Genomic DNA, 27367 nt, shown 5'->3' on the forward strand with positions numbered 1-27367 from the left:
GGAGGTTGCAGTGAGCTGAGATAGTGCCACTGTACTCCAGCCTGGGCAACAAAAGCGAAATTCCATCTTAAAAGAACAATTAAAAGGACCTGATGTATATTTCACAACTTCACACGCTCTGTACTTAGTGGTACAAAGGACACACCCCCCCAACAGATGCTGACACCACTCACACCCTGGGCACATCCCCTACAGATGCTGAGACCCCACGCACCGTGGACACACACCCCTAACAGTTCTCCAGCTGTGCAGTGCACAAATATTCCAAGAAGAGGAATGAAGGCAAGACTGGTCTTGGGCAGCCTGGGTTGAGACATCCTAGAGCCAGAGGGGACCAAAGGAAAGACAATTGTCTTTCCTCTCTGTTTTTTTTTTTTTTTTTTTTTTTTTGAGATGGAGTTTCGCTGTTGTTACCCAGGCTGGAGTGCAATGGCAATCTCGGATCACCGCAATCTCTGCCTCCTGGGTTCAGGCAATTCTCCTGCCCCAGCCTCCTGAGTAGCTGGGATTACAGGCACGCGCCATCATGCCCAGCTAATTTTTTGTATTTTTAGTAGAGACGGGGTTTCACCATGTTGACCAGGATGGTCTTGATCTCTTGACCTCGTGATCCACCCGCCTCGGCCTCCCAAAGTGCTGGGATTACAGGCTTGAGCCACCGTGCCCGGCCCCTCCTCTGTTTTTTTGTCAAGACAGGGTCTTACTCTGTTGCCCAGGCTGGAGTGTAGCGGCACTATCATGGCTCACTGCAGCCTCGATCTCCCAGGCTCAGGTGATCCTCCCGCCTCAGCCTCCTCAAGCTGGACCATGACAGGGTCTGGGACATCCCCTTGAGTCCCCATGAAACCAGGACCCTAGGAGGTCACGGGCATTTGCCGGGCACTGACTGGGTCTCAGCAGTGCTGGAAAGTCTCCAGGCCCACCAAGGTGGCCCCCTTGCTGGCTGGGGGTCCTGATGTGTCTCCACCAAGCCTTTCCCTGCCTCTCTGGTTGACCATTTGTGATGTCTGATCATAATGCCTGGAATGGCCGGATGTGATCCTCACGACCTGGAATCTACATGACTGAGCATTTTTTATTCAGCAAAGAAAGCCAGTGGAAGGACAAGGAGTTGGAAAATGCATAAAGTCTGGAGGGATGGGGCACTCTTAGTGTGTCCCTCAAAACAGAACATGTTGGGCGGGCCTGGTGGCTCATGGCTGTAATCCCAGCACTTTGGGAGGCCGAGGTGGGCAGATCACTCAAGGTCAGGAGTTCGAGACCAGCCTGGCCAACACGGTGAAACCCCATCCCTACTAAAAATACAAAACATTAGCCAGATGTGGTGGTGGGTGCCTGTAGTCCCAGCTACTCAGAAGGCTGAGGCAGGAGAATTGCTTGAACCCAGGAGGCGGAGGTTGCGGTGAGCCAAGATGGTGTCATTGCCTCTAGCCTGGGCAATAGAAACTCTGTCTCAGAAAAAAAGAAAAGAAAAGAAAAAATTGTAAACAAAAAACACGATCAGACTGTAAATCACAGTGGCCACAAGGTGGCGGCCAAGTGCTGCCAGAGGAACAGGTGGGACAGGAGCCCAGAAAGGTGTGAAACTCAGCGCAAAACAGCGAATGCCCCGTGCTGAGAACAACCCACGTGGGTGGGATAATGTTGGAGGCGCAGAGGAGGCCGCACGTATCCACAGAAAGGGCACAGGCCACTTAAAAACCTTTACTGAAACAGCCTGGGAGACGCAGTGGCAGCCAACCAGGCAGCCTGGCAGTGCCATGGTACCCACCACAGGGAAGGGCAACGGGAGTGGATGCCCAGACAAACCTCCATCAGGCAGGACGTCGGAAACACTGAGGGCTGCTGCTAGGCCTCCACGCTTCTTAGCTTGAGAGAATTTAAACAGGAGACGCAGAGATGCAGCGCAGAGGGGTGCATTGCAAAGGAGAAAGAATGTTTTTAAAGTTCAGTGCGGAAGAGACAGGACGCCCGGAGAGGGAGGGTCCAGGGCCGGCTGCCTCTACAGGCGGGACAGGGGAGATTGGCACCGGGAGGCTCCTGATGGGAGTCTTCCCTGATTCCTCTCTCGAGGTGGGAGAGGCGTTGCTCGGAAGCTCGTTCCAGGGGGTCCTCTGGGTGCACAGGCTTGTTCCTACGTCGCATGTCTCATTAGTCTCTGAAACCTCCTCCCTGGGGTGTGCTTTCTACTGTTAAAACGGGCGAAGGGTCAGTCTGAGGACAGGTAAAATCCAGTGTGCCTGCTGTCTAGCTGGGGGCGGGGACTGTCCCTCCTGGAGATAGCATTGCCTGGATGAGCCGGACCGTGGTGCAAACGGAAAGGCTTCTTGTGTGATATAGCTAACTTAGAGTTGGAACCTGTACACTGCCATCTTATAAAAGACAAAAATGTTTCCACTCTCCTCAAGGACTGCTAACCTTGGTTTCTGTAACCTGCTAGATTATTTGCAGGATGCAAAGAGAGGTAAAGCTGCCTACCTTCTCTTATCTGCCAGAATTGATGGCCTTTGTTTCCCAGAGTAAGCACCCCAGATAACTCCATCCTGGCGCCAAGCAACTGAAAGTCTATGGATCCCACCCCTACCCAGACGACGTGTAAACGAATGCTAATCTCAGCATCTGTGAACCCCTTAAATGACAATCAGAATGTCAAATAGTCCCCTGGCCCTCGAAATGTCCGGAACCCCCTCACCCTCCTCTCTGCCCAGAAGGTGATTTGAATCCACTGGCCCTCGGAATGTCTGAAGCCCCTCACCCTCGTCTTAGCCTGGGAGGTGATTGACAGCTTTCATTCCCATCTCCACCCCCACTCCCAAGGTGGTTTTTGCGGGTATAAAAAGGTCTTGTCTCTCTTCTTTCGGGGTCACGGGTTGGAGAGATGTGAGTCCTCCGTGGTTGCCGGCAGTAAACCCTGCAATTTGGCATACTTTTGTCCTGGTGTTGACTTTCTGTGCTCAGTCCGATGCAACACTTGTGTTGACTGTATGGCGGCCACAGCTGCTGCATCCCGAGGACGTGGCCGCTTCCTTGACTGCCCATCCTGGCGCATTAGCAGAAGTCAAGCTCCTGGGCCGGGCATGGGGCTCACGCCTGTAATCCCAGCACTTTGGGAGGCCGAAGCGGGTGGATCACCTGAGCTCAGGAGTTTGATACCAGCCTGGCCAACATGGTGAAACCCTGTCTCTAGTAAAATTAAAAAATAAAAAAAAGAAATTAGCCAGTTGTGCTGGGGGGTGCCTGTGATCCCAGCTACTTGGGAGACTGAGGCAGGAGAATCACTTGAACCCGGGAGGCGGAGGTTGCAGTGAGCTGAGATTGCACCACTGCACTCCAGCCTGGGCGACAGATCGAGACTTCGTCTCAAAAAAAAAAAAAAAAGAAGTGAAGCCCCTACCGTAATGCTACCCTGTGGTCTTCCATTACTTTTCAGAGGTGGCTTTGGTCTCCAACAGGGAGGGGAGTAGTTTGGGAAGGGACTGTTAACGCCCTTACTTTATGTTTGGTTTTTATTTATGTTTGTTTTGAGGTGGAGTTTTGCTCTTGTCACCCACGCTGGAGTACAATGGTGCTGTCTCAGCTCACTGCAAACTCCACCTCCTGGGTTCAAGTGATTCTCCTGCCTCAGCCTCCCCAGTAGCCGGGATTACGGGCGCCCACCACTACACTGGCTAATTAAAAAAAAAAAAAAAAATTAGTAGAGACACGTTTTTGCCATGTTGGCCAGGCTGGTCTGGAGCTCCTGACCTCAGGTGACCCACCCGCCTCAGCCTCCCAAAGTGCTGGGATTACAGGCCCCAGCCACCGTACCTGGCCCATCCTTACTTTAAATGATGAACTGAATTTCTCCCGTAGTTAGGTTGGCTTGTGCCTGGGAATGAGCGAAGGCAGTTAGCTTGTGAGATTAGAAGCAAGATGGAGTCAGTTATGTTACATTCCTCTCATTGTTATAATCTTGCAAAAGTTGTTTCACTCTTGGCCTCAAGCGATCTTCCTGCCTTGGCCTCTCAAAGTGATGAGGTTACAGGTGTGAGCCAGCAGGCCTGCCCACTGTCAATTCTAGTGCAAAGAGCAAATTGGGCTGGGGGCTGTGGCTCACGCCTGTAATCCCAGCACTTTGGGAGGCTGAAGTGGGTGGATCACTTGAGGTCAGGAGTTTGAGACCAGCCTGGACAACATGGTGAAACCCTGTCTCTAATAAAATATAAAAATTTCCTGGGCATGGTTGTGGGCGCCTGTAATCCCAGCTACTTGGGAGGCTGAGGCAGGAGAATCGCCTGAACCCGGGAGGCCGAGGTTGCAGTGAGCCAAGATTCTACCACTGCACTCCAGCCTGGGTGACAGAGTGAGAGTCCTTTGGGGGGTTGCAGGGGCGGGGTGAGGGGTGGAGAAATAAAGGTCCTGTGAAATGAAAATTCAGGCACCCACCCTCGTTGTGGGCCAATCAACAAGTGCCAGAGGGAGGAGCCGCTGAGGGCAGGTGCTCCCCATGCCCCACCTTCCTCTCTCTGGAGGCCTGCGGGGCAAGTGGCTGAGAATCAGCCAGAGGGAGGAAGGTGAGGACAGGTGGGCCAGGCCTGGGAGGGTGCTGGGTGGGGGCGCTAAGGAGAGGAGGTGCGGTGCAGGTGTGGGGCTCTGGGTGAGAATTCAGGGCGAGGATGTGGGGGTGAGGCAGAGAGAGTTCTCCTTTGGGTGGCCGTGTGAGGACTGGGTGGTTGGAGAACTGGCTCTTCTGGACTTGCTGCTGGGCGGGACTCATGCAGCCCTGGAGGGTGAGGTGGCGGGGGCGGCTCCGACTCAAAGAGGTTTGTCTGTGCACCAGTACCTTAGAATGAGCAGTCTCCACGCCATGAAGACCTTGTCCCTGGTCCTGCTGGTGGCCATGCTGAGTGCAGAGAGAGGTGAGAGGCAGAGGGGTCTTCTGCGGAGTTCCTTCCAGAGCGCTTCTGCTTCCCCGAGAGCTGGGGCTCATTTCGGTGGGTGTGCCCGGACGGCGTGCCTGCTGGGGTGGTGGGCCTCGGTGTTCCGGTGGCAGAGGTGGCTGATGTGTGTTTGGTGCCTGCTCTGTGCTTGTTACCACACGTGCCGGCTGCATTCATATCCGAAGCCACGCTGGATCCTGGGCACTTTGGCTCTGGGCAGCGGCCGCTGGTGCCTCTTGGACCAGGAGGTTGTGCTGGAGGGTGGCAGGCATGGGTGGCATGCAGGTGTGTGGGGCTGTTGCAAAGGGCATGTCCAGGTGGCAGGTGTGGGACAAGGTGGTGGTGAGACTAGGGTGCCCCTGTGGGCATGAGGTGCTCACCAGGGTGTGGGTGTGTGTCCTGGCATGTGCTTGCCCTCTCTCCCAGCTCAGGATCTGCGCTGCTACAGGTGCTGGACGGTCTCAGAAGGGGACTCCTGCAGACTGGCCTTGTGCCCCTTCCTGGACGTGGTCTGCGTCTCCCAGAAAGTGAACATCTTTGGCAGTGAGTCCTAGGATTCGGGGCAAGGGGCAGGCTCCAGGGAGGAAGGAGCACTTCTTAGAGACATAGTGGTTTGGGGGAACCAAGGTCCCCCTACAAGTCCTCAGCACTTTGAGGGCTCCTGAGGTGGGAAGTAAAGGTGGGGTAGGCGTGGGAGGCAGGGTCTGAGCCCGGAAGGGTGGAAGAGGTGCAGGGCTGAGGAGCCTAAGGGCTTGGGGTGTGCAGGGACGGGGATGCTCCGGGTTCTAGAGCAGGGGCACCCACAGAGCCCTCATAACTGGGAAGCTATCCCAGCCCCTCCTGGTGTGCAGCCATGGAGCCCACGCCAACCTCCCAGCTCCTCCCCTTGCCGGCTGCTGCAGCTACTTCGGGGACCCCAGTGAACTCTGCCCCTGGTCCCCACTTCATGCCATGGGTCTCTCTAACTCTGTGAAGGACAGGGCAGGCTGTGAGCATTCAGTGAGTCACTGCACCTGCCAGGAGAGCCTGGAGACAGCTAGCTCCAACCTAAAGGAATGACTCTGGAATGGTGGCCCATCAGCCAGCGCTGGGAGGACTGGGGAGGGGCTACCACCCGCTGCACCCTCCACTCCCAGAGCGTGTCTGTCCCCAGGCCACACTCTTCAGTGAGGGGAGGCAGAAAAAGCCAGCCTGGAGTTGTTCCCCAAAAGCAGCACCCAGCTACACCCAGACCCCTCCACCTACCCAGCCCCCTCTACACCCACCCACCTCTCCCCATAGACAGCCCCCTCCACACCCACCCTGCCCCCTCCACACCAACCCAGCCCCCTCCACACTCACCCCACCCCCTCTACAGCCCACCCAGTCCCCTCCACAGACCACCCAGCCCCCTCCACACCCAGTCAGCCCCCTCCACAGCCCACCCAGCCCTCCCACACCCACCCAGTCCCCTCCACAGACCACCCAGCCCCCTCCACACCCAATCAGCCCCCTCCACAGTCCACCCACATCCACCCAGCCCCCTCCACAGCCCACCCACACCCACCCAGCCCCCTCCACAGCCCACCCACACCCACCCAGCCCACTCCACAGCCCACCCACACCCACCCAGCCCCCTCCACAGCCCACCCAGCCCCCTCCACACCCACCCAGCTCCCTCCACACCTATAGAGTCCAGCCCTACAGGGTTCTGCGAGCCCCTCCGGGCTGGTGCGGAGATGAGAAATTGTAGAAATAAAAGACACAGAGATGGAGAAAAGAGAGTTTGGGCCCAGGGCTCCACCGCTACCCAGATCGCAGAGACCTGCAGTGGCCTGGAATGCCAGAAGCTCTCACTTTGACTGAGTTGCAAATCTGGGGGCAAGGTAGGTAGGACGTGGCCTTGGTGGTCCGAGACTGGGGGCAGGGTGGATAGTGCATGGCAGTGATAGGGTCAAGCACATCACGTGTCATTCAGGTAGAGGCTCAGGAATTTCTGGCCCCGGAAGCCAGGCAAGGAGCATAATGCATCAGCGCCTTTTCCATCTTACCGAGAAAGAACTGAAACATTAGGATTTGTATTACAATTACTAATTATCTTTTCTAAGACAAAAGGAGCAGAAGCAGAACAGAACCAGGTGCAGAAGCAGAATGCGAGAGTGGACCTGGAACATGACCGCTGAGGCACAGCCTTACACAGAGACAGTTGAGCCCCGGAGGTCTGCGGCCCCCTGACAGCATCAGGCCCATCACAAGAGCGTGGAGAAGCGGAGTTTTCCCCTAACTTCCCCAGGAAGGAGACGTCTCAGCCATCTTGGACATCTCCTCCCCTAGCTGGCTAAACAGCGAGGCTTTCCCAGCGCTGGCACTGCCGCACGGCCGAGGCGCCCTCCAGGAGCCCTTACGCAGGCGTCACAGAGGGTTTAGAGCAGCCTGCCTTAGTGTCATTCATTTCATAATGTCACCCCAGGTTCACAGTTCCGACCTGAGAGGCATTAGTAAAGGAATTAAGATCACCTACGAATAACTAAGATCACCTATGAATAGCTAATAAATACTGCAGTTATGTGGGTAACCCCCCCGATATAGGCACCGAGGAATGAGAGCTAAGCAGAACCCTGGCACCGTTAGGGCTTGAAGAATATCCCACTTTATAGTGTTACGACTCAGCTATTTCCTTTTATATAATCCTTTACATAATCATATATTAGTTTATAGAATTAGGGCTTGAAGAATCCCTTTATATAATCCTCTATATATAATCATATAATGGTTGATAGTGTGAGTGCCTAAAGAATATTTCCCTACATATATACCTATAATTATATCTTAGTCCATATCGGAGGAATGCCTAGAGTGGACACAGTACAGAGCATGAATTAAGGAATAAGCAGCTTATAATCAGAGGAATGCCTGGAGCAGACACAGCGCAGAGCATGATTTAAGGGAAAACAGTTATGCCAGGACAAGAATCCACGGCCCAGGCGGCAGCGTTCAGCTGTGTGGCAGGCTTGGGGCGAGAGCCACTCCTCCTGCTGAAGGAGTTGTAGGACCCTGCTCCAGTTCTTGTGGAGGGCCGCCCTCAGACCAGCAATCCACCTTGGTGACTGTGAACTTTATCAGCTCTTGCTGCTGTGCTGCCCAAAAAGCGTCTTCCCATAGAACCCATTGGAAGCTGCCAGCAGGTGGCGGACCGCTCTGTCACTACTGTGTGACTTAAAGCATCTTCCTATAAATCTTCTTAGAAGTATTTTGCCCATAGATAGAAGTCTTGCACACTGCACCCTCCTCACTGTGCATGGCCCACCTTCAAGCCTCGGTGACCTAATGGAGGTGGACCCCTTACTGCGCACGGCCCTTGCCTTCATGGGAACGGGCCCCTTGCTGTGCACTGTCCACCTCCTGGCCTAGGTGACCTAATGGGGGTGGACCCCTTGTTTTATTGCTCACGACCCTATCACTATCCTTAAAGATTATTTCACCCACTGCCCTGCCCTCTAACCTATACACAATAAATACTCAGGCTTCTGGACATTCGTGGCCTTGCCTGACTCCGCTTATAGGTGGCGTGGCCCCCCGATTTTTCCTTGTATTTCTGTGTCCTGTCTGCGCTTTCCTTGTATTTCTGTGTCCTGTCTGCGCTTTCCTTGTATTTCTGTGTCCTGTCTGCGTTTTCCTTGTATTTCTGTGTCCTGTCTGTGTTTTCCTTGTATTTCTGTGTCCTGTCTGCGTTTTCCTTGTATTTCTGTGTCCTGTCTCTTTATTTCGTGGATCCTGCGCCTCAGCACAGCATAAGGCACACCCCATCACCCTGTGGGCCATCGCAGTACACAGTTATATTTCTAGTTACTTTCTTCTTCATTATTTATTTAGAAAGAGACTGAGGACTTTTGCTCCTGCCTGAGCACTTAAGGGATTTCCCCACTACACACACCCACCCAGCCCCCATCGAGGGGGCCCAGGGCCGGGGCAGGGGGAGGGCTGCCTTGGGAAAGAACTCCCTGCTGCCCTTTCTGCCGCACCCCTGGTTCCCTGGGTGGCCTCAGCATCCCCTAAGGAAAAGAGCTTCGATGGCCTTGGTCCTGGTGGCTTCAATGCTGTCAGCCAGCGGAGGTTGGGGCGAGGAGCTCTCCCGGCAGAAGGTCCCTGAGGCCCCAGGGCAGGGTCATGCTCATCCCTCACCCTGTTCTCTTGCAGGTAAAGTGAGAAAGCTCTGCCTCCCCTCCTGCCCTGAATGACTTCGGATTCCATTTGTGGAAATTTCTAAGCATCTTCATGAACTCCCACATCTGCTGCAAGGCAGACCTCTGCAATTCCGAGGTCCCGGCAGCCAGCTGCTCCTGGGCCCTGTGGGTGCAGCTCCTGCTCAGCCTGGGGCCGGTCTTCCTCTGGGCGCTGCTGTGAGGTCCTTTCCTGACCCCTCCCCCTCGACCCTCCGTCCCTGTGGGTCAGTGGCTCTTAAGTTTTGGACAGCTGGGTCACTAAGTTGCAGGAATTCTGGTGTGGCTTTTCAGCCCTGAGATCGGGAAGGCTGTGGGCAGGGCAGCAGTGGGGGCTTCCCTGTCAGGGGACACTGGCGCCCGGGAGTCCCGGTGGGAACTCCACTTAAACTCCCTGTCCCCGGGACGCAGGCCCTCCAGCCCAGGCTCCCTGCAACACCGCCTTTTTTCAGAGCCGGGCGTCAGAACCAGGGCCCCACAGCTGGCTGTGTGGGAACCGGGTCCTAGAGAGACTGCAGGCCAGGGCGGGAGTCCCCAGCTCCACCCTGCTTGTCACTAACTTGCAGAGGAGCCAAGGCCAACCCCTCAGCGCTCTGGGACACCTGATTCCAAGCAAGGAGGGAATGTGGGTGCCAGGGGGCCCTCCTAGGCCCCCGCACAGGGAGAGGGAACCCCTCTCAAGGTTAAGCAATAAACAACCCTCTGCTCACCCAGTCAGTGTCACACTCAGCTTCTTCCTTGCTGTTCCTGAGGCCACCACCTGCCACTTCAGCATCCTGCTAGCGCCTGGCCACGGGTAGTGCCCGCCAGGGACCAGAGCCCACACAATGCTGGGCTCATGGCTTTTTGGAAGAACTTTGCCATGTGGCTCCACGGCACATCTGAGGCAGGGCTCCTGCAGCCGCCGGCCACCTGTGGTGTGGGCCAGACCTGCCACTGCTGTGCCGGGCTGGGGGCTCCCATGATGCCCCGTGTCAGAGGGCAGAGTGGTCTCTCCTCGTGGTGGAAGAGGGGATCCTTCAGGACTGCACTCTGGACAGAGAGCACTCTTCCTGTGCTGGGGAGGTGGGCCAGGGGCACCCGGAGGCAGGGAGAGGCCCACCTCCATGGTGGGGGCGCCCTGCTCTGCTGGCCTCAAAACACCCTGCATGGATGCCCATCCCCGGGGTCAGGGCTAGACTCAGAACGGCCTGGATGGACACCCGTCTCAGCCTGGGGTCAGGGCTGGGCTCAGATGACCAGCAGAGGCTTTGCCCTGCCACGCCAGGAGCCACACCTCATGACCTGGCCTCATGACACACTGGTCAGATGTGTCCATTCCAGATGCCCACCGACTACACGGTGCGACAGCCGCCTTCCAGCCCTGGCCCTGAGCTCCTGGCTGTGGTTTGCTAATTAGGGTCAACGGGGTCAGATGCCCAGTAAAATTTGAATTTCAGATAAACAATTTTTAGCATAAGTATGTCCTAAACATTGGTAAAAATGAGATTCAGATTAAACTGGGGATCTCGGACTTTGTATTTGCTCAACCTAGAAAACTCATGAGTGCCTGAGGAGGTCAAGGGCCATTCCAGACCACCCTAAATCTGTTGATCCAAGGCCCGCCCCGCAGGCAGGCCCCTCCCTACAGGCAGCCCCTCCCTGCAAGCAGCCCCCTCCCAGCAGGCAGCCCCCACCCCTCCCCGCAGGCAGCCCCCTCCCAGCAGGCAGCCCCACCCCACCTCACCTCAGAACTGCGGGGGTCGGGGCTTGGAAGTGTTGTAGGCAGCTCAGAGCAGCTCAGGTTGAAGGCTGGTGTGCTTGTGTTTCTCCCTCAGCCCCCTGGGACTCGGGCGTCACCAGAAGCAGAATTTGTTCCCACTTTGTGTCAGTCACAAAGAAAGAGCACCCAATTGGACAGAAGGCAAGTGGGCTGCAGACCTGGCCCAGAGTGGGGAAGCTGAGCTGGGCCCTGTGGGGAGGCCGGGGCGGGCTTGTGATGAGTCCTCTGCGGGCAGGCGGCCCAGGAACGTCTCGGTGCGCCTCTGCATCTTCAAGACACGCGCGCTTAGCCAGCCCTGGGACTGTCCTCTCTGGTGGGGACTCTCACACAATGTAATGACATGTCACTGACTTAAAGGGAACGGGGCCTCCAGCTCTGGCTTGTGCATGTCTGGTGATTTCTTATGTCCCTGGTACTTGGCAGGGATCCTAACCCTCTCCTGGCATCCCTGAGAATCTGGAGCTCATTAAGCAGCGAAGCCTGTAGATACAGAGATTAAAGGGAAAAAAGAAGTCCCGCCCTGGGGACTGGGGCAGGGTGAGCCTGGAGGCCACGTCTCTGCAGGGGCTCCCTTAGGCTGGGCCAGCCTCTGCCCTCCCTGCTTCCAGAGCCCGGTTGCTGATGGCCTGTGGCAGCACTCTCCGGAGCCCAACCACGAGGGAGAAGGCCGCCCGCCTGTTTGAGTGTCCCTCTTCCAGGGTCAGCCTGCACACCACCCTCACGGGGGCCAGGCAAGGCCAGTGGGGCGGGGACTCAGTTCATCTGCCCGAGGAGGGGATCTGGGATGCCACTGAGCCTTTCATCCTTTGAGAGACGTCTGGGACAGGCTGTGTCCCCAACAAGCTGGTGGCAGAAACGGATGGAGCATCCCAATTACCAAATAGGAAGAGAGTTTACAAAATAGGAGCTTTACCAAGAGCCTCTCTCCCTCTCCCTCCTCACATAGAGATGGGGTCTCTCTGTGTTGCTCAGGCTGGTCTGGAACTCTGGGGCTCAAGCGATCCTCCTGCCTCGGCCTTCCAAAGTGCTGAGATGACAGGTGTGAGCTACCGGGCCCAGCCCTAGGCTGTCTTCTCGGGGTGGGCTTCCCAGAAACAAGACGGTAGTGCCGTACCCCCACTCTGAGTGCAGCGGCAGGACCCCTGCCACTCCTAACCTAGGCCCGAAAGGAGTGGGCAGGAGGAGAGGGGCCACCGAGGCAGGGGAGCTGCTCAAGAGGAGCGAGGGCCGGGGACAGTCCTGGGGGCTGCAGGAGGGGCCGGCAGGGTCAATACCCAGCTTCTGTCTCCTCCTGGGGCTCCCTGCTGGTCACCCCAAACTTACTGTTTCATTGTTGCTGGGGCTGGCCAGGCTCAGCTGCTAGTTCTGCCTTGGGGCCCCTCCTAGGTGGAGTCAGGGCGGCTGGAGGTTTCTCCACCCATAGTCCACTGTCTGGACATCCTGCCCCTCCCCGAGTTTCCGTGTGCAAAGGCCACACCACAGCCCCCCCTCTGCTGCCCTCCTCACGCCTCCCTCAGATGATTCTCCTAACCCCCTTATTCAGACTCCCATCCTTCCTGACTGTACCTCTTGACACCCTGAGTACTGTTCAGGGGACCCCGAAGAAACTAACAAGAGTGACAACTGGAAGCCCTGGGAGAGAAGACTGAAGCCACTATGCATTTATTTTGGAGATGAGATCTTGCTTCGTGGGCCAGGCTGGTCTCCTGATCTCCTGGCCTCAGGTGATCCTCCCACCTTGGGCTCCCTAAGTGTTGAGATGATGGGTGTGAGCCATTCAGCTGGCTTCCTCTGCATTTCACAGGATGGGTGTGTTGGTGAAAAAAAAGCCAAACTCTCAAATATTTGAAGAGGTTTATTCTGAGCCAAATGTGAGGACTGTGACCTGTGAGAGACTCAGGAGGTGCTGAGCGCATGTACCCAAGGTGTTTGGGGTACAGATCGATTTTATACACTTGAGGGAGAAAGAAGTTACAGGCTGACCTGGTTTGGCTTTGTGTCCCCGCCCAGATCTCACGCTGCATTGGAGGAGGGGCCAGGCGGGAGGTGGGCGGCTCAGGCCGGCAGAGATCCCCCTCGCTGTTCCGAGATAGTGATTGAGTTCTCAGGAGATCTAACGTTTAGAAGTGTGTGTTACTTCCCCCTTCGCTCTTCCTCCCTTGGGCTCAAGGGATCCACCTGCCTCGCCTTCCCAACCTACCCAGAGTGCAGGCGTGAGTCATGCACCCTGCGACACCTCTTTGATTCTGATTTTTACCCATTGCTATTATGCCTGTTTTTCTTCTTTTCTCGACTGGTCTCTCACAAGAGTTATTCACACCTGTCATCCTAGCACCTGAGGTCTGGGGTTTGAGACCAGGCTGGCCAACATGGTGAAACCCCATCTCTACAAAAAATACAAAAATTAACTGGACACAGCCGTGCGAGCCTGTAATCTCAGCTACTTGGGAGGCTGAGGCACAGGAATCTCTTGAACCTGAGAGGCAGAGGTTGCAGTCAGCTGAGATGGCACCACTGCACTCCAGCCCCGGCAATAGAGTGAGACCCTGTCTCAAAAGAAAAGAAAAGAACTTTGCGAGGCCGAGGCGGGTGGATCATGAGGTCAAGCGATCGAGACCATCTGGTCAACATGGTGAAACTGTCTCTACTAAAAATACAAAAATTAGCTGGGCATGGTGGCACGTGCCTGTAGTTCCAGCTACTCAGGAGGCTGAGGCAGAAGAATTGCCTGAACCCAGGAGGCGGAGGTTGCAGTGAGCGGAGATCGAGCCATTACACTCCAGCCTGGGTTGAGGAGGGAGACCCAGGCATTTGGGATTCCCTCCCCGCTGTCTTCCACTGTGCTTCTCAATAGAAGGGAGAGTAGCCCAGCTGGCGCCTCCTGAATCTCTTTCCTGAAAACACAGGCTAGGCCTTGGGGAAACTCTCCAGAAGGCACTATTTTTACTTAAAACAAGATCAAACAGAAACCTTTTCACCTGTGAGTCCTAAAACTGTAAACCGGAACGCTTTCATATGTGATTCCTGAAACTGTAAACAGAAACCTTTTCATATGTGAGTCCTAAAACTATGAACCTAAGATTCTTCCATGTGTAACATCTAAAGTATAAGCCTATATAAAGGCTGAACCTCCCTTTGTTAGACGAGCTTGGCTGTTAGGCACCTATGCCACCTTGCTCCAAGCTGAAATGGCACCTATGCCACTTTGCTCCAAGCTGAAATGACACCTATGCCACCTTGCTCCCAGCTGAAATGAATTCCTCCTGTATTCAGTGTCTGAGAGATCCTTTCCCGAGGCCGCTCCTGCTACAGGGTAACAACAGCGAAACTCCGTCTCAAAAGAAAAAAAAAAAAAAAAAGAAAAGAAAAGGAAAGAAAAGAGAGTTATCCAAGTTTTTAAGTTTATCCACAGACGTAACTAACTTGTGTATCCTACCTAATGTGTACATAATTTCTATATTATTAATTTCTGATGTCATTTTTATTAGTTTTTTCTGTTTTTTTTTTTTTTTAATTCCATTTGCTGGCCGGGTGCTGTGGCTCATGCCTGCAATCCCGGCTTAGGGAGGCAGAGGTGGGAGGATAACTTAAGCCCAGGAGTTTGAGACCTGCCTGGGCAATATAGTGAGACCCCGTTCTCCACAAAAAGGAAAAAAACAAAAAGACAAAAAAAAATCCATTTGCTGTTCTTTCTGTAACTTCCCGTGATCAATGCTTCATTCATTAATGTTCAATATTTTTCTGATACGAAGTCTTGTTCTGTCTGCCAGGCTGGAGTGCAATGGCGCAATCTCGCCTCACTGTGTTATTCCGGACCAAGTATAGAAAGTCAACACCAAGACAAAAAAATTGCAGGGTTTATTGCCGGCGACCATGGGACACTCACGTCTCTCCAACCCGTGGCAGAGAAGGAAGGGTGACAAGACCTTTTTATACCCGTAAAACCACGTTGGGCGTGGGGGTGAGGAGCGGGGATGGGGATGAAAGGCCTCAGACATTTCGAGGGCTTAGTGGATTCTGCAAATCACCTTCTGGGCGGAGATGAGGGTGAGGGGCTTCCGGACATTCCGAGGGCCAGGGGACTATTTGACATTCTGATTGTTACTTAAGTGGTTCACAAAAGCCAAGATGAGCGTTCGTTTACACACTGTCTGGGGAGGGTGGGGATCACAGTCCTTAATTACTTATTCACATTTGGGTTACAGAGAGCAGTTTCTACAGAGCTGAGGTGTGGTTGAGCTGTGTAGGGTTATGGGGTTTTTACCGTGTCACGACCGCAACCTCCACCTCCTGGGTTTCAGCAATTCACGTGTCTCAGCCTCGCAAGTAGCTGGGATTACAGTCACGTGCCACGATGTCTGGCTAATTTTTGTATTTTTAGTAGAGACAGGGTTTCACCATGTTGGTCAGGCTGGTCTCAAACTCCTGATCTGAAGTGATCCTCCTACCTTGGTTTCCCAAAGTGCTGGCATTACAGGCTCGAGCAACCACGCCTGGCCTCAATCTTTTTTTAATGTATGAAGGTAAGGGCCAATGGGAAAACTTCTTTTTTAATCCCTGACTTGTTATGAAAACTCTGAAAAGGCAGATTAGCTGCAGAAGAGGCGCTTAAGTGTATTAATGTGTACACAAGGGAAAAGCACAGAACAATATCCCTCACCCACCAGCAGAGTTTGTACGCTTAGGGACCATCCTGGCCACACAGGCCTGGGGGGAGAAGAGGAATTCAGCTGAGCGCAGTGGAGCAGAGATTAACTTGTAGGTAGTTCTCTTTGCAATCCGAATGGGCCTGAGGGACAGACGTGATTATCTTGTGAAAGGGTCTGTTCAGGTCCGGTGACATTCTTCCTCTTGGGGTAGGGGAAGAAAATGCATTTTTTCTTTTTGGTGGGTGCAGACTTTAGGCAGACAAAGGGACTTGAGAACAACTCCATCCGACTTTGGGAGAGTCCGTGGGTTGTCCGGGAGGTCATAAGTTCTCGAAGTTTCTTCAGCACGTCAAAGTGCCATCTTTTGAGGTGTTGGTTTCTGAGACCTAACAGTGGACCCAGTTCTATCAAAGCATGCAGTTACAGCTGGGCGCGGTGGCTCAGGCAGATCACCTGAGGTCAGGAGTTTGAGACCAACCATGGCCGACATGGTGAAACCCCGTCTCTACCAACAATACAAAAATTAGTCCGGCATGGTGGTGCACGCCTGTTGTTCCAGCTACTCAGGAGGCTGAGACAGGAGAATCACTTGAACCTGGAGGTGGAGGTTGCAGTGAGCCGAGATCACGCCACTGCACTCTAGCCTGGGCAACAAGAGTAAAACTCCATCTAAAAAAAAAAAAAAAAGCCAGGCGCTGTGGCTCACGCCTATAATCCCAGCACTTTGGGAGGCTGAGGCGCGGGTGGATCAGGAGGTCAAGAGATCAAGACCATCCTGGTCAACAAGATGAAACCCCGTCTCTACTAAAAATACAAAAATTAGCTGGGCACGGTGGCGCGTGCCTGTAATCCCAGCTACTCGGGAGGCTGAGGCAGGAGAATTGCCTGAACCCAGGAGGCGGAGGTTGCGGTGAGCCGAGATCGTGCTATTGCACTCCAGCCTGGGTAACAAGAGCGAAACTCCGTCTCAAAAAACAAACAAACAAACAAACAAAAAAAGTAAAAGCTAGCAAGTGTCAAGGCGTGTGCCTATAGTCTCTGCTACTCAGGAGGTTGAGGCAGCAGGCTCAGGAGCCAGGAAGGTCAGGGCTGCAGTGAGCTTTGGTCCTGCCCACTGCATTCCAGCCTGGGCAACAGAGCAAAATCCTGTTTTCATTTTGATTTCTTCTATGACATGTGGGTTATTTATAAATACACTTGTTCATTTCCAAACAGAGGAGGATTTTCTTGTTTTGGGTAATAATTTCCAGTCTAATTGAACTGTAATTACAGAAGCCACTCTGTATGATTTCAGCTAATTTGTGAAAACTTTCCATGGCTCATAATGTGATCAGTAGTTGTAAATGTTTGTGTGTTCTGGAATTGCTGTGTCCGCTTTTCTACGTGTTAGCATTCTTTTTTAAATTTAATTTAATTTAATTTTTTTTGAGAGGGAGTTTCACTCTTGTTACCCAGGCTGGAGTGCAATGGCACAATCTCGGCTCACCACAACCTCCGCCTCCAGGGTTCAGGCAATTCTCCTGCCTCAGCCTCCCAAGTAGCTGGGACTACAGGCAGGCGCCACCATGCCCAGCTAATTTTTGTATTTTTTTTAGTAGAGACAGGGTTTCACCATTTTGACCAGGATGGTCTCGATCTCTTGACCTCGTGATCAACCCGCCTCGGCCTCCCAAAGTGCTGGGATTACAGGCGTGAGCCACTGCTCCCGGCCCTCTTTTTTTTAATTTTAAAATTTGTTTTATTTTTTACATTTTTAAAATTAAATTTTGTTTTGTTTTGTTTTGAGATGGGGTCTTGCTCTGTCGCTCAGACTGGAGTGCAGTGGCGTGATCTTGGCTCACTGAAGCCTCTGCCTCCAGGGTTTAAGCAGTTCTCCCACCTCAGTCCCCCAAGTAGCTGGGATTATAGGAGCTCACCACCATGCCACGCTAATTTTTGTATTTTTAGTAGAAACAGGGTTTCACTATGTTGGCCAGTCTGGTCTCGAACTCCCGACCTCAGGCGATCCACCCACCTTGGCCTCCCAAAGTGCTGGGATTACAGTCATGAGCTACTGTGCCCGGCCTTAAAATGTACTTTAAAAGAGACAGGGTCTTGCTATGTTGTCTAGGCTGGTTTTGAACTCCTGTGCTCAAGCAGCCCTCCTGCCTCTGCCTCCCAAAGAGCTGGGATTACAGGTGTGAGCCATGGCACCCGGCCTCTGTTAATTTCTTTCCTTCATCCTGGTTTAACTCTCTACCTTGGGTGATTTTTCATCTGCTATTCACAGGGTGTGTCGCAGGGCCTCAGAGTATGATTTTTCTCTTTTTAGTTCTCTCAACTTTAGTTTTATTTACTTTCTGACCATTTAATGGACTTTAACAAATTTAGAATTGTCTTTTGGTTAGCTGCATTTTTTATCATTTTGAATTAAAACTTTTCACTGCTGTTAATGCTTTATGCCTTAAATTTTCTTTCATCTGTTGGTAATCTGTTTAGAGAGGATTTCAGGCATGGCACGGTGACTTGCGCCTGTAATCCCAGCACTTCAGGAGGCTGAGGCAGGAGGATCACTTGAGTCCAGGAGTTTGAGACCAGCTTGGGCAACGTGGTGAAACACTGTCTCTACAAAAAATACAAAAATTAGCTGGGTATGGTGGTGTGTGCTTGTAGTTCCAGCTATTTGGGAGGCTGAGGTGGAAGAATTGCTTGAGTCTGCAGTTGGCTGCAGTGAGCCGCGATGGCACCATGGCACTCCAGCCTGGGCGACAGAGTGAGATGAGACCCGGTCTCCAAAAAAATCAAAACAAAAACAGAAACAGAAAACAATTTATTTGGAGATTTCTTGACCATGTTGGCCAGGCTGGGGTCTCGAACCCCTGACCTTAAGTTATCTGCCTGCCTTGGCCTTCCAGAGTACTGGGATTACAGGCGTGAGCCACTGTCCCTGGCCCCTATACCACTATTTTTCAAAGCAAAACTTATTCTCAAACTAAGAATGCTTTTTGTTCTTAAAATATTGGGACATTGGCTGAGTGCGGTGCTCAGGCCTGTAATCCCAGCACGTTGGGAGGCCGAGGCGTGTGGATCACGAGGTCAAGAGATCGAGACCATCCTGGTCAACAAGGTGAAACCCCATCTCTCTAAAAATACAAAAAATTAGCTGGGCCTGGTGGCGCGTTTCTATAATCCCAGCTACTTGGAAGGCTGAGCAGGAGAACTGCTTGAACCCGGGAGGCAGAGGTTGCAGTGAGCCAAGATTGCACCACTGCACTCCAGCCCGGCACCTGGTGACAGAGCAGGACTCTGTCTTAAATAAAAAGATATATATATATATATGACATTTCCTTACGTCTGTGTCTGATTAATTAGTTAGCATTATTAACTTGTTCCCTCAGCCATAAGCATCTTGTGACCAAGAGTGCCCAACCCCTGGGAATGTCGTCCAGCAGTTTTGGCTTTATTCGGCTTTTATTCACGCTGGGGTCACTCCAGTTTGGAACCTCTGACATTCTTGCTGCTGTTCCTGAACCGAACCGGGGTCCTCTCACCTGGGCAGTAGAGTCAAACAGGGGTGTTGCCATTTGCAGCAGGGGAAAAATGGTATTTATTGCATGGTACCAAGCAAGGGCAACGGACAGCTCTCGCTGAAGACCCAGACTCCCTGCTGGCTTACAAACTGGGGTTCTTCAGGGCGTGGGAACGTTTCAGGAAAGCAGAAGCTGCAGGCAAAATCATGAACCAATACATGGGGTGTCATGGCAGTGCAGTGAGAGAGAACCCCGTGTCCTCCCACAGTGTCAGAATTTTATTGATGCTAGTTCAACCCCCAAAGCCACGAGCTACGTGGTGTCCCCAAGGAGGCCTTCTCCTTTGTGCCCCGTTCCCTCCGTATCAGAGCTGCGGTCACAAGCCAACACTGCACGTGATAACATGGTGGCGTCCTTAATCAGTACATAAATGTTACAGGTTAAAGCCTCCACAGCAAACAGAGTAACGTTTAACATCAAGAGGAAAAGAGATAGGAGAAAGGGTTCACCAGCCGTCCAGGGAGGGTGAAGAAGACTTAAAGAGACACAAATCTCCTGGTCTGGGCCAGTCCGTTGATCTCGCAAGGACGTCTCAGCGGCAGATGGTGAGTTCTGCTGGGGCCGGTCCGTTTACAGTCGCAGAGTCCTCTCATGAGAGGTGACAGTGGAAGAGCGCGCCTGTTTGGGTCCTTATCTGTTTGGATGCCGACTTTATTTTCAACTTGTTTATTATAAAGCAGGAAAGGCTGAAAAACAAACCTCCAAACACCGAACTGGGAAGGAAGTGGTGACTGATTCTGCCAGGAGCCCAGCGACAGAGAACACCCCGAATAGCGCAGCCCTAAACAAAGAAAATCCCTGCCCTTATAAAGGCTTAGGACTCCAGAAATTACACAGGAGAGGGTCTTGGGCTTACAAATCCAAAAGCGACCTGTGAAAGGGTCTTGGTTCATGGAGTGGGCGTGGGGTATGTGGCTTAGGCGGGGTTTTATCGTGTTTAAGTAAAAACAATGCCTTCTGGAAGGATTCCTCCATACCATGCCTGTGCTCTATAGGAGGGTGATTGAAGCTGGTTCTCGGCCTGCCCGCCTTTACTTCTCCTATTGAAATGCAATGTGGAAGTCAAGGGAGAGAGGTGGTCTTAGATGCTTAAGAGTGATTAAGGGTCTCCTTCCTCAGTTAAGCAAAACATCTCACCCTTGTTGGCAAAGTGCCCTGTAAGACATACAATGGAATCTCTTTCCAAGATGGAGTTAGTCATGCCCAGGGTGCTGTATGCATGGAGGCATACATCAATGGCCCAGAGGTGTGACTCCCTCCAGGCCCCTCCAGAAGAAATTCAGTACAGAGAACTCAGTCAGAATTCAGTCCTCAGTTCTTGAGTCTCGGGTCTGTGTGACAGCAGTTGGCATTTTCCACCTAGGGGTAGGGGTTTCTGAAAGACTTGAGAATGTATGTTAATGTTTTAGTTTCTACAGGGAAGCAAACCACCTGTGGCTGTGGCCTGCTACCATCACCTGCCCAGCAGGGAGCTCATTTACTTTTTGAGGCTGGCTAGGTGCTTGCAATTTTCCTTGAAGGGACGCAAGAGTTTTACTTGATTTCCAAGCTTGGGAGAGCCTGGCAGGCACCCAGGAGGGGTCCTTGCCCCATCTCACTATGTTGCCCATGTGGGTCTTGAACTCCTGGGCTCCAGCTGTCCTCCTGCCTCAGCCTTCTGAGTGGGACGACAGCCGTGGGCCACTGTGTAACTGCCTGGTGGGGTCACATCCCCACAGCCTAGACAGAGCCAATTTATCAAGACAGGGGAATGGCAACAGAGAAAGAGTCACTCAAGCAGAGCCGGCTGAGCGGGAGACTGGAGTTTCACTATTACTGGAATCAGTCTCCCGGAGCATTTGGGGATCAGCATTTCTAAAGATGATTTGGCAGGTAGGGGCTCTGGAAGTGGGGAGTGCGGATTGGTCAGCTTGGAGATGGAATCATAGGGGTGGAAGTGAGGTTTTCTTTCTGTCTTCTGTTCCTGGGTGGGATGGCAGAACTGGTTGGGCCCCATTACAGGACTGGGTGGCATCAGCTGAGCCATCCAGCAAGGGTCTGCAGGATCTGGAGCACTGACTGATTTTAGGTTTTACAATAGTGTTATTGCCCCCAGGAACAATTTGGGGAGGTTCAGACTCTTGGAGCCAGAGGCTACATGACCCCTAAATTGTAATTTCTAATCTTGTAGCTAATTTATTAGACCTACTAAGGCAGACTGGACCCCAGGCAAGAAGGGGGTCTTTTCAGGGAAAGGGCTGTTATCAATTTTGTTTCAGAGTCAAGCCATAAACTGAATTCCTTCCCAAAGTTAGTTCTGCCTACCCCTGGGACGAACAAGGACAGCCTAAGGGGTACAAGCAAGATGCTCTCTCACTGTCATTATTTCCTCAGTCATAATTTTGCAAAGGCAGTCTCAACTGTGCCCTAATTTGGGTAGTCTATGGTTTATGTGTGTCTCTGTGAACAGCACCAATGTCAGAGAATCTTTATTTTGTAATTGCAACTTGAACCATTTTACATTTCATAAAGCATCAGTGATAGACTTGGGTTTAGAGCTACCATATTACTATAATGTATTATATTTCCTTTTGGGTCTGTGGTTTTTTTCCTTCTTTTTTGGCCTTCTTTTTGATTTTGAGTATTTTTTATCATTCTGAGACAGCCTTGTATAAAGGGCTCCCAGGAGGAACTCCAACAAGTTGCACACTGGGAGATGGGGGTGGGGCCTGCGCACTGGGAGAAGGGGGTGGGGCCTGTGAACTGGGAGAAGGGGGTGGGGCCTGCGCACTGGGAGAAGGGGTGGGGCCTGCGCACTGGGAGAAGGGGGTGGGGCCTGCGCACTGGGAGAAGGGGGTGGGGCCTGCGCACTGGGAGACGGGGGTGGGGCCTGCGCGCTGGGAGATGGGAGTGGGGCCTGTACACTGGGAGAAGGGGAGGAGCCTGACCTTTCCTGCTCTGGTAGAACCTGGAATTCAGTCTGTGAGGCAGGAAACCAGCTGGCATGACTCTGGCTTTGCTGAGAGTCCCTGTTTCCCTTTTCACCCAATAAATTCCGTATTTCTCTCCCTTCACTGTGGCTGCAAGCCTCATCTCTCCTCGTCGTGTGACAAGAGCCTGGCTTCCATCTGCAGGAAGAGGGAAGTCCTGCCATTCCTCTGCCCTGTTTGAAAGCTGAATTTCTCCATTTTTAATTTCTCCTTTTCCACTGATAACTGGTTGTGTTGCTTTGATCTCCCTCTACTTTTTAGTGAATAGTGTAGACATGAAAACACCCATGGTGGCTACATCGGAGTTGAAAGTTAATCCCCTCAGCCTCTTCAGATATCCAAGCCCTTACGACACCTCATTGTATTCCCTCCTTTCCGGCTTTGTACCATTTAAATTTCCCACAAGACAGAGCTATTTGTTTTTTTTGAGATGATGTCTAGTTCTGTCACCCAGGCTGGAGTGCAGTGGTGTGATCTCCGCCTTGTGGGTTCAAGTGATTCTCTCACCTCAGCCTCCCTAGCAGCTGGGATTACAGGCATGCGGCACCACACCTGGCTAATTTTTCTGTATTTTTAGTAGACACGGGGTTTTACGATGTTGGCCAGGTTGGTCCTGAACTCCTGACCTCAGGGGATCCACCCACCTCAGCCTCCCAAAGTGCTGGGATTACAGGTGTGAGCCACCGAGTCCAGCCTTTTTTATTTTTGAAACAGTCTCGCTCTGTTGCCAGGCTGAAGTACAGTGGTACAATCTTGGCTCACTGCAACCTCTGCCTCCCAGGTTCAAGTGATTCTTCTGCCTCAGCCTCCTGAGTAGCTGGGATTACAGGCATGTGCCACCATGCTTGGCTAGTTTTTGTATTTTTAGTAGCAATGGGGTTTCACTATGTTGGCCAGGCTAGTCTCGAACTCCTGACCTCAAGTGATCTTCCTGCCTCAGCCTCCCAAAGTGCCAGGATTACTGCTGTAAACCACCATGCCCGGCCAAAGATCACTTTTTAAAAGACATTCTTCGCCAGAACCACATGGTGAAACCCTGCCTCTACAAAAATTAGCTGCGTGTGGTGGTGTGTACTTGTCATCCCAGCTACTTCAGGGACAGAGGCGGGAGGATAGCTTGAGCCTGGGAGGTCGAGGCTACAATAAGCTGTGATTGTACCACTGCACTGCAGCCTGGGCGACGGAGGGAGATTCTATCTCAAAAAGCAAGAGGCTGGGCGTAGTGGCTCATGCCTGTAATCCTAGCACTTTGGGAAGCTGAGGCAGGTGAATCACTTGAGGTCAGGAGTTTGCGACCAGCCTGACTAACATGGCAAAACCCCATTTCCACTAAAAATACAAAATTACCCAGGTATGGTGGTGGGCACCTGTAATCCCAGCTACTTGGGAGGCTGAGGCAGGAGAATCACTGGAACCTGGGGTGTGGAGGTTGCAGTGAGCCAAGATCATACAAATATGTTCCAGTCTGGGTGACAGAGTAAGACTCCGTCTCAAAAACAAGGACAAAATACAAAATACCCCCCAATAAACTGGGGATCATGTGCATAGGGTGTGTGAAAGTCACATGGGACACAATCGATACTTTGTCAAATGAAATAGAAAATATCAGAGTTCATCACATGAAATAGGAGAACTTGCTCTGTGAAAGCCGCCTTCCATTACCCACAGACACACTCAAACAGAGCACACCCCTCTGGATGCACCTGCTCAGACTGTGTGTAACAGAAACTGCTTACTGAGGGTCAGATTTAAAAAAACGTTTTAAGATTCAAAAATACAACGCTGCAAGTCAGCATCCCTAGCAACAGTCCAGCTTCTCCGTGGCTTGGTGTTATGGTATCTGGCTCAGCCATCATCAGGCCACGGGACCTGAGCAGTGTGGCTGCAGGGCCGGCAGAGTGACCCTCGGACCACGGGTGCTGCTGGCACTGCCCCTTTGGGACGGACCCATGCTCCTATCACTGCTTGGCCGGGCAGTCGGTTCTCCGGGGCCCAAACCTTGCCCACAACCATGGGGGTCTTCAGTGCCTGATGCCTCCAGCTCTGCTCCTGTCCTCCCTGCTCTCAGGAGCCACCCCGACTGGCCCATCCTCTCAGAAGCCACAGAGTCTCCAAGCAGAGAACCCTGAGGGCGCAGTGTGGATTCTGCTTTTTGGAGGGGACCACCCACCAGAGAGGCGACCCATCCATATGCAGGTGGTAGACACCCCTTTATCTGTCTTCATCAAGGGCTCTGTCCCCACCTCCCAGGCTGCCCTCTCTGCCTTCCGCCCAGCACCTGGGGGTCGGAGGGCAGTCACCCCTGCCCCATTTCCTGTGTCTTCTCATTCTCTCTGAAGAAGAAATTTGGATGTGGGTGTGATGGGGATGGGCAGGGGCACTGAATGGGAGGGACAGAGTGGCTCTGGGAGCAGATAGGACAGAGGTCTGGGCCTCCTCAGGGAGCCCCCATGTCACCCCACCCCGTTACAGGGGCCCTTGCTCCCTGCACAGAAAACAAGGGGTGCCTAGCCCCAGGTCTGTGTCAGAGCCTGCTGCCCTGGCCCCTCCCGGGCTCTGTCACACAGTGGGCTGCCTGTGGGGGCTCAGCTGGAGACCCTCATCCTGAGATGGAGGGGCCTGGTCCTGGGCTGCTTTCCTTTCTGCTTCCAACACCCTGATGCACTAGGAAACTGAAACTGAAAGTCAGGGCCTTGCTCTCTAATGAGTCAGAAATTGTCTGTTTTTTTTGGAGATGGGAGTTTTACTTTTGTTGCTCAGGCTGGAGTTCAATGGCGCCATCTCGGTTCACTGCAAACTCCACCTCCTGGGTTTAAGTGATTCTCTGCCTCAGCCTCCGGAGTAGCTGAGATTACACGCATGTGCCACATGCCCAGCTAATTTTTTGGAGTTTTTTTTAGTAGAGACGGGGTTTCTCTATGTTGGTCAGCCCGGCCTCCCGCACCTGGCCTCAGGTGATCCACCAGCCTTGGCCTGCCAAAGTGCTGGGATTACAGGTGTGAGCCACCGCGACCGGCCTCAGAATTTCTCTTTTTAAGGTGTCCTCCGACCCCAGGGGACACCCTCTCCCTCCCTTCTTCCCCGCAGCCCCTCCTCCTTCCAGGTCTGTTCTGCTCACACACTGAGCTCCAGGAGGCCCCAGGCAGAGAATCAGTGGTTGGGGGGTGGGGGGTCTTGGTCTTGCTCCAGGTCACATCTGGCTTCCAGAGCAGCCGTGTCAGGAAGGAAGGTTTTCTATCCCTCAGATCACGTGCTGTGAGATGATGGAATGAGGTCATAGGCTGTGTGCACGTTACACAAGCAATCGGGCTCCTTATTAAAAACTAGAAACGGTGGAAGTTCCCCAGCTCGGAAGTGCGAGGCCTCACCTGGCTCTCTCCAGGCTCAGAACCTCTGTGCCGCACCGGCCCTCAGTGCACCTGCGCCCGAGACCATGGAGGTCGCTGGCCCCATGCTGCTGCTGCTGGCACTGCTGTGGGTGAAGCCCAGTGAGTCGGGGGGCTGAGTGGGAGGTTGGGAAGGAGGTCTAAAGATAGGTGTGAGACCCTCTCGATGCTGGGGGCTCCAGATGCCAGCAGGCCCCTGCCCACAATTTTGAGCAGCCAAGGGTGCCTGAGCCCCCTGCCCTGTGTGCTGCCTGTGCTGGTAAGAGGGTAAGCAGGACTGGAACCCACCCTTCAGCCTCTGACCCTGACCTGCGCCCTCCCTGCCCCACCCCAGGCCAGGGTCTCCAGTGCTTCCAGTGTGTCAACGTCCTGGACCCCAGCAAGTGCCACCCCGTCCTCTGTCCCCTGCAGGCTGGAAGCTGCCCCTCTGCTGTAGCCACTGGCACTATCAATGGTGAGGTCCGGGTTGGGGGGCAGACAGGGGTGGGCAGGGCGCTCTCAGCCAGCCTTGAGGCCCCTGGTCTGGTGGAAGCTTGGGTCTGGGAACAGAGCTCAGGGACCTCCATCTGATGGAACAAAGACTTTGTGTAGCCCTGGGGCCGTGGCCCGTCCTCCTCTGGTTATCTGTGTCCCCACTGGCTTCCAGGTTCCCTGAAGGAGGAGGTCCTTGGCAGGTCCCAGGGGGTCGGGGGGCTTCCTGTGCCAGACGCCCTCCTCTCTCGCCCACAGGGCAGAAGTTCAGCTACATTACCAAGGGCTGTGGTGCTCCCTGTGTCCACGTTATGAAATTTGCCAGTCCTGGGGTCCCTGGAGAGTCTTACCCCATAGAAACTGAGGATGGACGACAGATTAACTTGAAGATTGAAAAGATAAAAACCACCTGCTGTGAAGGAAACCTCTGTAACAAGGCTACCCAAGTTCGGCCTGGCCTCTGGGGCCTGGCTGTCAGGGGGCTCCTGCTTAGCCTGGGCACCCTCCTCTGGGCCCTGCTGTGAGCCCAGCCCACCCTGGCACTGCCCTGTGGATAAATTAGAGGAGGGCAGGGTGGTTTCCCAGCGCAGCCCTCAGCCCCCCACCCTGATGCCCCTGCCTGGCCGCCCAGCATCCCAGAGACCCCCTTGCCCCAAAGCCTAAAGAACCCCTCACCCCGAAGCCTAGCTGCTTGCTGGCCCAAATAGAAAATGTACATGCTCAGTCCAAGGATTTTGTCTCATTATTAACCCTTGGGGGTCTGGCCTGTGGCCTTCAAGGGGTCCCAGCAAATTCCCCAGGATGGGGTTCAGAGACGGGAGGGCCTTCCCCAGGTGGCCCAGCCTGAGCGCATTTCCAGCCAGGCTCAGCCCCAGTCCAAGGTCTAGGAGCAGCCTGGAGGGTCTCGAACTCGGGTCTGGGCCCCCCCAGGAAGACATGCTGGGGTTGATGGAGGGAGTGGAGGGGTGGAGACACGGTGGGCCCAGGCTTGGCGTGGCTGCTGGGTTTCCACGACTATGGACAGCGTGTGAGAGGGTCCCGGGCCCACAGGCTGGCCACCTGTGTGAGGTACGGCAGAGTGGGTGGTGTCAAAGGGGCAGACGCAGTGGATGGCGCAGGATCCTGCCTGGCCTCACCGCCCAAAGTCCCCACAGGGACTGAGCGGCTGCCTGCCCTCCAGAGGCTCATCCTTGGGCAGATGCCTGGAAGCCTGGAAGCGGTGGCTGGATGAGGCTGCAGAGGAGGGCACCCAGCTCTGGCGGGGCATGGGAAATCCCAGCTCCCAGCAGGGTGTGGGTGGGCCCTGGGTGGGAGGCTTAGATCCAGAGCCCTGAGATGGGCCTCTCTCCCTCTCCCTCCCCTCCCCTGCAGGCCTCCCCACGGCATCTCTCACCACCCAGTCTCCCTCCCCCAGACTTCAGGAAATTGAAACTCAGTGCGCTG

The 27367-nt window shown here is 53.6% G+C and overlaps 2 protein-coding genes and 1 long non-coding RNA gene across 4 annotated transcripts; 2 read left to right on the forward strand and 1 right to left on the reverse strand.

The window, feature by feature from the left end:
• Positions 1–1689: 1689 nt before the first annotated feature.
• Positions 1690–10941, reverse strand: LOC108588687 (uncharacterized). 2 transcript variants are annotated; one of them, XR_008477134.2, is made up of 4 exons: positions 10845–10941; positions 5300–5469; positions 4823–5173; positions 1690–3183 (listed from the first exon to the last, which is right to left on the reverse strand). It is a non-coding gene; the product is annotated as an uncharacterized LOC108588687 (long non-coding RNA). The 2 variants fall into 2 exon arrangements; XR_013528287.1 differs by having other exon boundaries at positions 4823–5469.
• On the forward strand, positions 4827–9825 carry LOC128929890 (lymphocyte antigen 6S-like). The gene is given in 4 exon segments (XM_054246555.1): positions 4827–4898; positions 5346–5462; positions 9096–9133; positions 9135–9825. Coding segments are annotated over 4 exon segments (393 nt in total). The 5' UTR covers positions 4827–4828; the 3' UTR covers positions 9303–9825.
• A 14428-nt stretch (positions 10942–25369) lies between the features above and the next one.
• On the forward strand, positions 25370–26647 carry LOC103788601 (lymphocyte antigen 6S-like). Its single transcript, XM_017965546.4, has 3 exons — positions 25370–25555; positions 25788–25907; positions 26183–26647. Exons 1-3 carry the CDS (start codon positions 25501–25503, stop codon positions 26446–26448), a joined length of 441 nt encoding a protein of 146 aa, XP_017821035.1. The 5' UTR covers positions 25370–25500; the 3' UTR covers positions 26449–26647.
• The last annotated feature ends 720 nt before the right edge of the window (positions 26648–27367 follow it).

Source organism: Callithrix jacchus, chromosome 16, assembly GCF_049354715.1.
Source record: "Callithrix jacchus isolate 240 chromosome 16, calJac240_pri, whole genome shotgun sequence".
Taxonomy (NCBI): domain Eukaryota; kingdom Metazoa; phylum Chordata; class Mammalia; order Primates; family Cebidae; genus Callithrix; species Callithrix jacchus.